Source organism: Ixodes scapularis, unplaced genomic scaffold (assembly GCF_016920785.2).
Source record: "Ixodes scapularis isolate PalLabHiFi unplaced genomic scaffold, ASM1692078v2 PGA_scaffold0__279_contigs__length_252992795, whole genome shotgun sequence".
Lineage (NCBI taxonomy): Eukaryota > Metazoa > Arthropoda > Arachnida > Ixodida > Ixodidae > Ixodes > Ixodes scapularis.
The window spans coordinates 138,097,625-138,107,897 of NW_024609835.1; the positions used below are offsets into that span (position 1 = coordinate 138,097,625).

Sequence of the window (10,273 nt, forward strand, 5' to 3'; positions counted from 1 at the left end):
CTCCGAACGGCTCCGAACAAATGCCGAGCTCTCCGATTGGTTGTTCGTGCTGCCGAAGACGCCGTCGCCATAGCAACAGCACCGGTAAGTTTTAGTTTTTCCGTACGACAACGTCGGTTTCCTCCTCTCACTTAAGAACGCGTTCGTGAATACCGATTTCTCCTCTTCTTACGATGTTCTTAACTTACGAACTTCTTAGCTAAGTTGTCGTAAACTAATACCCCATTCACACGTGCGGTATAAAGGTACCTTTAGCATAGGTCCCTATTCTAAAGGGAGATGGAGTTCGTAATCACACGGCGCACAAAGGTCCCTTTCGCTAAAGGAGCCTTAAGAATAAACGGAGCTCGCAGACCTCCCTTTACAGCTACAGGGAGTAGCCTCGGACCCAGGAACTCCAATAAAAAAAGTCTAGCGTATACGCTTCTGCTTCGTTTATTGCACTTTAATAAAAGAATATTTGCAAGGCAAAAATTATAAAGTAAACGTGAGCACAAACCTGATGAAAGATGGTAGTACCAAATTTATACTCGCGATAGCGGGCAGCAGCGGTGGCACGAACGCAATGGCGGCTGTACCAGCTTTTCGTGCTCCGAGTAGCGACGAGGAGTCGTCCGCTTCGCCTGCCCAGAGCATTTTTGTGACCATGATTTCGCCTGGTGGACCAGTGAACTTGGGTGCAAGCACTAGCGGCACCAGTGGGAAAGGCCCTCGAGTTCACTGGTCCGAGGCGGAAACATGGTCACTAATCCGACTCTGGGAGGACAACATCGGCGAACTCCGGCGTCAAAGGAGGAACGCCGGAGTTTACGAGACCATACGCCTCGGTCTGGAGAGGCTGTCCATCGACAAGACACGGAAACAAGTGAGCGATAAGATCGACAACCTCAACCAGACATACAGGTAAGCCAGTTTTGAGGTTGCTGCTCACCTGTGCCCTCTCGCCGACTCTCGGAGCCCGCTCGCCGAGCTTAAACTTGACGAAATGCGGTATTTGATGTCACTGCGACAAATAGTAAGTAAATTAATCGTTTTGATCAGCACGACCTAATTTAGCGGTAATGTTCGAGTGTGTCGCCTCAGTGTCTACGAGGCAAAATGCTGACCTATGGGTCCCCAGTGGTGGGTTAAAATCTCGGCCGAGGTGTCAACCATTGGACGCGGAAGGCTCTTGCCTTCACCTTAACAGATCCCCAGCTTTTAGTCCTCCTCTTGGATGTATCATATGTCCTTCGTGGGTTTGGCACGCAGGCCCTGAGAAATAACGTTTTTTTACTATTTCCATTGACAATCCCTGAAACAGAACACACACACACACAAAAAAGGCAATTCACAGAACGTGACAAGGGCTCTTGGTTCACCTGTTCCAATTCTAGTTGCAGCCAAAATACATTGCCAACCCCCTTGGTTAAGACTGAATTTTCCACAAAATATTTCGGTCCACGTTTGTGTATGGCTGGATTCACAGTGGAAAAAAGGAAATGCAGGTGAAATATTGTACCCAGGTGACAGCAAGCCCCATTCAGTTGCTTAATACGTAGGAACACTTTTTATATATATATATATATATTTCTTGTTTACAGGACGAAGAAAAAAAACCAGACAACCGGGTCTGGGAAGGTGACCTGGCCCTACTTTTATGATCTGCATAGATTCCTTGGGGGCCTGCCGGTGAACGACCCAAGCTTAGTGGACGACTCACTACCTGGAGATGCTTTGCAGGTATTGCAGTGATCTCATATGCTTTAAAAAAAAAATGGCTCACAATTTTTTTACCCGTTTTGGTTTCAGGTGGGCTCTCTGTTGGAATATTAAGGGCCCAAGAAAAGATTTTCTCTTTCATTAAATAATGACGTTCATAACGTGCATTAATTTCTTCCTACATGCAAAAAAATACACGAGCAGCCTTCGCCTATTCAACTCGCAGCCAGAATAAGTGACTACATGACCTGGCTGGCGTTTATATGCCGCCAATGTTTATCATAGCCACGCACTGGGGTTGGCAAAGCACAGGGCATGTGCTGAGCTCCAGACGTTGTTAGAGTTTGACTGCTTTCATCATTCGTGGATTGAAAACGAGTCGCTGCCCAGTGCTTGCTGAGGCTTTCATTGTTACAAGCTTAGGTTGAGTTGTCTCCAATCGTCATCACGAGGTGCACCCCGAGGGTACATCCAAATTGTGGTTCCCACGACACATCGTCAAGCTTTTCAAAGCAGACTGAAAAAATTGTCCGCTTTTATTCTTGGAATTGCTACGTAACAACACAATTTCTGGAGTCATGACTTGTCGTTCGAGTATCCTTAGGTCATGCTAGGGACAGTATAATAATAATAATCCTTTATTTGTATAATGCCCCAGAACAACCTATTGGTTACAGTGTGGTGGCACATAAAAAGTTTAAAAAGAGAAAAAAAAAGAACACCTAAAACAGTACACAATCTCAAGCCCCCCCCCCCCCCCCCCCCCGACATATGCTCTCGAAATTAAAACATTTCACAATCATAAACCAAAAATATGCATATCAAGTAGTCGTTATAACGCAGCAAAATTTAAAAATATGTCTACATGAGTCGGAAATTCATTTAAACAAATTTGCATTCTAGCCAAAGGGGACGGTCTTGTTTGGATAGATCTATAAAACACGCTTGAGTTTCTAACGACTCGGGCCGGTACATGAAAGTTCAAAGACGATACAAGATTGCTATCAATTTGGCCGTGAACCACTTTGTATAAAAATATAATGACACGAGCAATCCTTCTTTTTGAAAGGTTCTGGAGTGAAAGTTCTTTAAGAAGGTATTCATAATCAAAATAACATTTTCTATCAAAATATCCATCGTAAACAAGGCGTATAAATCGCTTCTGAACTCTTTCTATCCGTGCAGCGTCGGTCGTTGTTAGCGAATTCCACACTGAACTACAAAACTCAAGTTTAACTCGTACAAGGGAACAAAACAATCGAACTACGCACATTATATTTGAAAAATCATGCGTCAAACGTGATATCATCCCCATTGTTCTAAAGGCAGAAGCAACAATTTGTGTAACATGATATGAAAAGGTAAGATTATTAAGGTAAGATTAGTATTCTTGCACAAAGTGAAAAACATTCAAACCAAATATCGTTGCATAATCCTCTTTAAGTTATGCATGTATCTTTAAGTCATGGGCCCTTCTGATGAGCACTCATTGGTTTTTATCAGGAACCTGAAGACATCTCTCCTGAGGAGTCACAGGAGACGGTGGATCCTCCTGAAGAACTTGCAGTGGAACCACAACAGAAAAAAAAAAAAAAAGTCTTCCTGCAAACAGGCAGACCTCGTCATGTTGGTCCTCGAGGAGCAGAGGGCGCAGAGACAAGAACTTCGAGAAGCGAGGGAAAGAACTCACAGGGACCGGCAGCGCCAGCTTGCAATCATGCAGGAATCGAATGACCTGCAGCGAGAGTTCCTCCAGTTCCTAAAATCGAAAGCTCAAAAGTAAAAAAGTAAATGCTAAGAAATAGCCTCCTTTTTATTTGAGTTTGGGTTCCAAGCATTGGCATGCAATGCTTGCTTTGATCGTTGTTCGGCCTTAAACCCAATTGCAGACGTTTTGATCAAGGCGGGACAAACACAAATTGTTTGGGATAAACGTCAGACCCACTAGTATTTTCTAAAGGTTCAAGTGAGTTGATGATGAAATGTGGGTACAATACTATTATCCTAAAGATGTGCATCACATGCAACTACACCAAAATTCAGTAAAATACCTTTCTTTCAAAGAGACACATCAATATCGGCAATCATGGTAGAAAAAAAAAGATTGGTTCCTTGCTTATTACTACACCTGTGGAGAATTAGGACACTTGTTTGTAGGGATGTCGTGAACCTGACAAGGTTCAGCTTTCTTGAACTTTCTATGCAAAGTTCGACTGAGGTGAAACATCCTAAATGCAAGCACAGTTTGCCTGCCAGGGAAAGGTCAACGCTGAACAAATTACAGTGCCTCTGCTGAAGCTTGGTTGCGCTTGGGGGGTGGGTTAGCACCAAAATAGGCAACAAGTGCAGTGCGCACCGCAGTGCCACTGTCCGTCTTGGCCTTGGTTTTGCGGCTCGGCTGCTCCAGCTTGTCATCCTCCTCCACTTTCCGGGCGTCCTGGATCCACTGCTTGTCCGCACTGTCGTTGAGCGTCTCGCAGACGTTGTGCAGTATGCAGCACGCTCGGACGACGGCGTTGACATTGTCGATGCGAACCTCCATTCGCTTGAGGACGATTCTGAATCGAGCTTTCAAACGCCCAAACGCATTCTCCACAACACGCCTGGCCTTGGAGAGGGCGTAGTTGAAGTCGCCTTCGTCCTGAGGGTGATTTAAACTGTGGGGGAAGGGCTTCATCAGGTTCCTGGTGAGGGGGAATGCCTGATCACACAGGACGATGGGTGGTATTTCTGTGCCACCAATGGTTCTTGGCACAGCCACCTGGTAGTCCTCGAGCAGACGCCCCAACGGGGATCGCCCATACACATTGGCATCGTGGCACTTGCCAGGGGAGCCCACGCTGATGTACCGAAAAAGGTACCTGTGGTCCACCAACGCCAACAGGATGACGCTGTACCTAAAACAAAGTGACCACATGTGAGCAAGGAACAGCAGCAGTACTGCATGCAACAGATCTAGCTAAATTGTGTGCTCCTGAAATTGCAACTTTTTGTTCAAGAGAGCCCACAGGCAGCGAAATTGACACAGCCATCATGGGTGCCCTACACCCACGGGCAACTTTCTGTGGCTATTAAGTCTATTGTAAGGAGAGGGTGCGTTCATCATTTCGCACATGCCTTCCTCCTCCCTTCGTTTCAACACACAAAGTTGTCCGCGAGTGTAGTGACATCATGTCTGTAATGCTGAAGAAAACGAGAATGGTCCCTGGTGTGACTGCACCAGCGTATATTTTTGGTTTATCCGTATGTTTGAGGCACGAATTATTAAAATTGCTTAGTTTTTCCAAGGACCAAATTGCACTGAACGGCCCAGCATTGCTCGCGCGAAAGCATTCATAACCCCGTAATTTTATATGAAATGAGCAAAGTTACCCCGAGAAAACGAGTGTCACTGTTTGCTCACCAGCCTTTGTAATTGCGGTAGTCGACAGCCGAGTCTTTCGGCGGCGACACGGGCAGGTGGTAGCCGTCAAGAGCACCGATGGCGTTGGGGAATCCCAGGACTGCCTGGAATTCGCGCATGTGGTGCTCGAGGTCCTCGTTCCTAACCATCGAAACCGTTCTGGCCTCCAGTTCCTGAATTACAACGTCGCAGAACTCGCGGTAGCTCTCGTTTACCACCGATTGTCCCACAGCGAAAAGGTGGCCGATTGTCCGTTCCTCCGCCGTGGAGCAGAGCCTGTAAAGGCTTATGGCTACTCTTTTTTCCACTGTGATCGCAGTTTTCATGGCTGTGTCTTGCCGTTGCATCGACGAGCGGCAGACGTCCACGAGGTACCGGAAGGTGGTTGAGGACACACGAAAGCAGGCACGAAAGTGTTGTTCGCCCAGCCTAGGCAGCGTCTCCTCAAACCACCTCCCCGACCGAACGTACATTGCCCTCTCACGAGGGATCCTCGTGAACCGTTGAGCCAAAAGAGCGGCGACAGTGAAGTTCGTCCCCACAAGCTGCTCCTCGAGTTCGTCCGCTGCCTCTTCGGTGGCTTGAATGCTTTCCTCGAGCTGATTAAATTCGATCCGCCGCTGATGCAGCGACCACAAAATGCCCATGCAATCGTCATCGTCCATCGCAAGACGCTCGTCGCCGTCAGTCACCTCCATCACTACGGCGCGATGTTTCACAAAGAGTTTTCGATCACCGGACCACGTTTCGCACCTGCAACTCGACCACTCGACCTGCCTCGACCGCGTACCTCTTTTGGATTTGGATTCGATAACAGCTAGACATTCTAAAGAAAAGATTTTTTACCTCCACCATGCAATAAAATTAAAACAAAAAAAATTATTAATTGGTTTTAAAACAATATATTCTGCTTCTAATAAAGTAATGCATGTGTCTCAAACCTGTTTAGACAAAATATTATATATTGCTCGTTCGCCCCTCGGTTTAGCCTGGCTATCCCCGGTGCAGTAAACATCAACCTTAAACCCTCCGTTTATTTACCGTGTGATCACGAACGCCGTTTAATACAGGTACCTTTAGCTAAGGGACCTAAGCTACAGGTCCTTTAGCAGCCCGTGTGAATGGGGTATAAGAAGCTCTTCGTGAATCTGGCCTCTGGTCTTTTATTTCCAAGTACCCGCTCCCGGGCAGGTCTTCCCTCTTGGCCTCACCTCCTTTCCCCGTCTTCTCTTCCGCTCCCCACATACCTCAGTCACCGCAGTCCGCGGGCGAGGGGAATTCCCCCGCGCGGGAAAAGGGGTACATATCCGGTTGGCAGGCTAGGCCAGGTCCGTCGGGCAGCCACGCCCGCGCGTGGCGTGATAAGATCACCACAGATTCCTTGCAGGGTTGCGCGCGCTCCGTCTGGTAGGTTTTATCCAACGAGGTAGAGGGGCTTGAGTGATAAACCGGAAGTTCGGAAGTGGCACCCCCCCCCCTCCCCCGCGGTTGCCGCCATGTTTTACGCAAAAGTGACTACTCGTCACGGTGACCTCTCAAGAGCCGTGACGTCATAGGTAAGATGGCAGCGCCCAGAGCTGGCGGATGCGAGTTTGTTTGGTGCGCGGTAGCCGTGATGTGCAGCGGCTTTCCGACGACTTCGCGCTTTTTCGTGCGCGCTGACGCAGGTATAATGTGAAAATATGAAGGATTGAGACTTATACCCTTTTTGCGCAAGATCGCTCTGGATCATCTGAGTATTAACACCTGTGCGACAGCATCAGCCGTATCGCCGTACCGGTGCTCGGATTCGAGATCTGTTCGAGGATCGATAGAACATTGAGTGCTTAGTTAGCATAAACTTTTCGCATTCTCTTAGCTTTGTTTGAACGTTGGAATGTCTGAAAATCAACGCGAAATGTATGCGTCGGATGTAGGGCCTAGGGGAATTTGTTTCAGCCCTGGGTAACTGCATAATCACAGCAACGTTTAGCGAGGAAGCTCCTGCGACCGTTAGGTTTTGCACTTATCAACAATTTTACGATATAACTTCAGGCACAAAATATTCGCATTTTTCTAGCTTCGTTTGGACGTTGAAATGTCTGACAATCGAAGCGAAAGGTATACGTCGCGTTAGGGCCTAGGGGAAGTTGTTTCAGCCCTGCGTCAGTGAATAACCATAGCAACTTTTAGCGAGGAAACTGCTGCGATCTTTAACCTTTTGTGCTAATCGACGATTCTACATTCGATCGATTTTCTTCCTTTTTTTGTGAGTGCGAAGTGCACACTCATTTCCAGCTACGAGGATGACGTTTTATTGAGTGTGGGGATGAACAAATTGTTGCAGGTACCTGCTTCAAAGCTCTTCGACTTGCTATAAGAACAACTGTTTTGGTGTATGCATGGATTAACTGCACCTTTTTTCTTTTGTAAAATTTATTGCAGCAATACTTTTTTTTTCATCAAGAGCGTACTTGTTCTAATTCCCTGGATAAGATTATTCACATATGTGTTCATCCCTTGCCTGAAGAGCAGTCTTGTTGAAAAATGTTGACCATTCCTTTCGGTCTTTTCAATAGACTTTTTTGAAAAGTGTGGGCTGCCTATACTTCGTATTATTGTAACTTGGAAAAGGGAAACCGCCACAGCCCCCTCGAGCCAATCAGAGACACGGAGCGAAGGTGTGTGACAAATCTGTGCAGACGAGCACTCTGAATGACATGTTGTCATGTGCCTGTCTCCCACGTGCAAATTGGCTCACCGACACTAGCCTTTGCCGTTTGTTAAATTGTGATGAAACGAATTACACTAGCTACTATTCTAATTACCCCAGGCTTTCATACTTTGGGCATTTGTTCGACAAGAATGTTATGTCCGCCATCACTGTGAACTCGGCTCAGCGCCTATTGGACTGGAATGCTGCATTAGCATTCGACGTGGACTGGGGCCAATTCGTGTGCTTTACGTCGAAACAAAATGGTGACAGTTGTGTTGCTTGATGGGGTTCTGCAAAGGGTCTAGTGTGTCATACGTATAGGAAGTGTCTTGCTATACAACAATGCATCCATACTGTTAAACTAGATGCTCAGAGGTGTGTTTGTTTTTGCACTCAACAAGTTGCAGCAATAATTATTTCTTACTAGTGTAATATTTATTTTCGGTAGCTGGGCCTGGTTTGTGCTCAATAATGTCCGTGTGCTTTGATGTTATCACGTGTGTAGCTTTAAATATCCTCTCTGCAATGCCTACAGAGGCCCTTGGGGGGAATAAATTAATAAACAACATTTTCACATCACTGGAGTTGGTTTTCGGATGCGCCACATGTTCCACATGTTCAGGAGAAGTGGAACGAGTGCAGCCCAATGCAAACAGTCTGCCAGTCTGGTATGTCCCATTAATTAATATTGAGGGGTCAGAGATGCGGGTGTCCTCAAAAGGTCCAGCACATGCCGTGAATATAATTCTTTGTGTAGAGACTCTGAAGGCGTAAAGGCGACTGGAAATATGTTTATCTGATAAGTGTATAAAATATGCTTATTTCCACTTAATTACATAATTATTTATTCTTAGAAAATGGTTCCATAACGAGTTTTTTTCTGCGACAGCCTTGTGTCAAACGTCCAGTCGTAGTGCCTGTGCTCCTTGTTGTCGGATGACGCTCCTGGCACGTCGGTGTTCAGTTTGGTCGAGTGGCAGCTTTGACCGACAGATGCCGTCTTGTAATCATACGCCGTGTGCGGCCACTGACATTTGATGCACTGAAGCTGCAGAGCTGGCTTCTAGTCCGCAAATTTTCCTGGTAGTTCTCTGTGTCAATGCAGCAAGCTCGGGCATGTAGTGCTTACATGGCTGTGCCTTTTGCTGTAGTGTTAACTTGATGGCTGGCAACAGGCAGCAGTGTTTGTTTGCTATCCAAGCCATTTCACTTCCATTTGGTAATGAAGATTTTTTTTTCTGTATCCCGCGACCACTGCAACTTGTGTAAGTCTCGTGTGGCAAAGTGAAGTCGGGTGATGCTTGGTGTCCACTTTTGAGAACAACCAACCATTCTATTTTTTCAAGTCACTCAGCGGCATTCTCCGTCAAAGTTGGAAATTGTGTGCTTCATTGCATGGACACAGATAAATAGTGTCGGCAAATTATTAGGTATTGTCCTTGGACAACAACCAAGACCAAATCAACTGTCCTTGCATTGCCGCTCACATGCTTTGTCGTGCTTACCTCCTGTCGAGGTGATGCAGGGGCGGATCCAGACCTCCATTTTAAGGGGGGGGGGGGCGGTTCCTCGGTGTAAAACGGCGAAGGGGGGGGGGTGGAGAGTGTTTATATTTTTTGTGGGGTTATCGTTTTTACTAAACTCTGATAACATAATATAGATCTTGAGAGCTTTTGTATCGGTTTACCGGTCGCGGATGAACTCTTTGAATTAAAACCTTTTGGGTGACCACGCTAGAGGTAAGTATCTAGAAAATTGTGGCGGCACTATCCTTTCTGAACACCATAACGCAAGGAATTTTGTAGTTCATAAGAAACGGGATTGCTCCATTTGCGTGGCAGCGCGGTAGAAATAGAAAAAGAAGTTTAGCTACTGGGGATGAATGTTTGGTGCTATAGCGGCTGTGACAATTGCAGACCGTGTAACTTGATGGCTGAGATATCCCCGGCGGGGCTACAACTTTTGGGCTCATTTTGCTTGAATATTTATATATTCTCGTTACACCCGCAGAGCATGTACGGAGAGCCAACCTTTGCCAACTATACGGAGGAAGCTCATGCAGCTAATGACATTGCGAACAACGTTTTAATCTAAAACTCGGCTGTTCTTTGAGATTAAGCTTGGCATAGTAGTTAGAACTTTATATTCAGTGCCAAAATGCAGAAAGTGGTTTTAAAACATACTTTTCATTGACATTGCCTTGGCAGACATTCTGGATGGAGGTAGTGCTCAACCGCTGCGGCAACGGGAAGAGCGGCTTAAATCAATGGAGCGAGTACGTTGCAAACAAGCGACAAAAATGGCTCGGCGGCTTCGACGCTGCTCGCGGCGTCAAAACACTGTTGACGCAGCGAGCGAAACGAACGCTGCCAGGCAAGTTCGTCGGTTGTTCGCCGTATATTTGGAATGTCCAGAGCGCAGCACATGCGGCATTGCCAATTCAAACTCGTGTTTTCACGTGTTCTGGATGCAAC

The 10,273-nt window shown here is 46.5% G+C and overlaps 2 protein-coding genes across 3 annotated transcripts; one reads left to right on the forward strand and one right to left on the reverse strand.

Annotated features, from left to right (window-relative positions):
• The first annotated feature begins 500 nt into the window (after positions 1 to 500).
• LOC121833255 lies at positions 501 to 3,471 on the forward strand. Of its 2 annotated transcripts, none has more exons than XM_042286397.1 (3): positions 501 to 903; positions 1,653 to 1,722; positions 3,205 to 3,471. In XM_042286397.1, the coding sequence occupies exons 1-3, from the start codon at positions 503 to 505 to the stop codon at positions 3,433 to 3,435; spliced, it is 702 nt and encodes a 233-aa protein (XP_042142331.1). In that variant the 5' UTR covers positions 501 to 502; the 3' UTR covers positions 3,436 to 3,471. The 2 variants fall into 2 exon arrangements, with proteins under 2 accessions (XP_042142331.1, XP_042142332.1); XM_042286398.1 differs by lacking the exon at positions 3,205 to 3,471 and adding an exon at positions 1,792 to 1,859.
• A 332-nt stretch (positions 3,472 to 3,803) lies between these two features.
• On the reverse strand, positions 3,804 to 5,802 carry LOC121837464 (protein ANTAGONIST OF LIKE HETEROCHROMATIN PROTEIN 1-like). The gene is made up of 3 exons (XM_042293070.1): positions 5,576 to 5,802; positions 5,105 to 5,380; positions 3,804 to 4,598 (listed from the first exon to the last, which is right to left on the reverse strand). Exons 1-3 carry the CDS (start codon positions 5,800 to 5,802, stop codon positions 3,980 to 3,982), a joined length of 1,122 nt encoding a protein of 373 aa, XP_042149004.1. The 3' UTR covers positions 3,804 to 3,979.
• Positions 5,803 to 10,273: the final 4,471 nt, after the last annotated feature.

Excerpts from the sequence above, each read along its gene's own strand:
- LOC121833255 (XM_042286397.1), top strand. The coding sequence starts at position 503 with ATGAAAGATGGTAGTACCAAATTTATACTCGCGATAGCGGGCAGCAGC. Across the intron at positions 904-1,652 it reads AACCTCAACCAGACATACAG|ATTCCTTGGGGGCCTGCCGG; the intron begins GTAAGCCAGTTT and ends TGATCTGCATAG. Across the intron at positions 1,723-3,204 it reads TACCTGGAGATGCTTTGCAG|GAACCTGAAGACATCTCTCC; the intron begins GTATTGCAGTGA and ends GGTTTTTATCAG.
- LOC121837464 (XM_042293070.1), bottom strand. The coding sequence starts at position 5,802 with ATGGAGGTGACTGACGGCGACGAGCGTCTTGCGATGGACGATGACGAT. Across the intron at positions 5,381-5,575 it reads ATCCCTCGTGAGAGGGCAAT|GCTCTGCTCCACGGCGGAGG; the intron begins GTACGTTCGGTC and ends AAGCCTTTACAG. Across the intron at positions 4,599-5,104 it reads TACCGCAATTACAAAGGCTG|GTACAGCGTCATCCTGTTGG; the intron begins GTGAGCAAACAG and ends ACTTTGTTTTAG.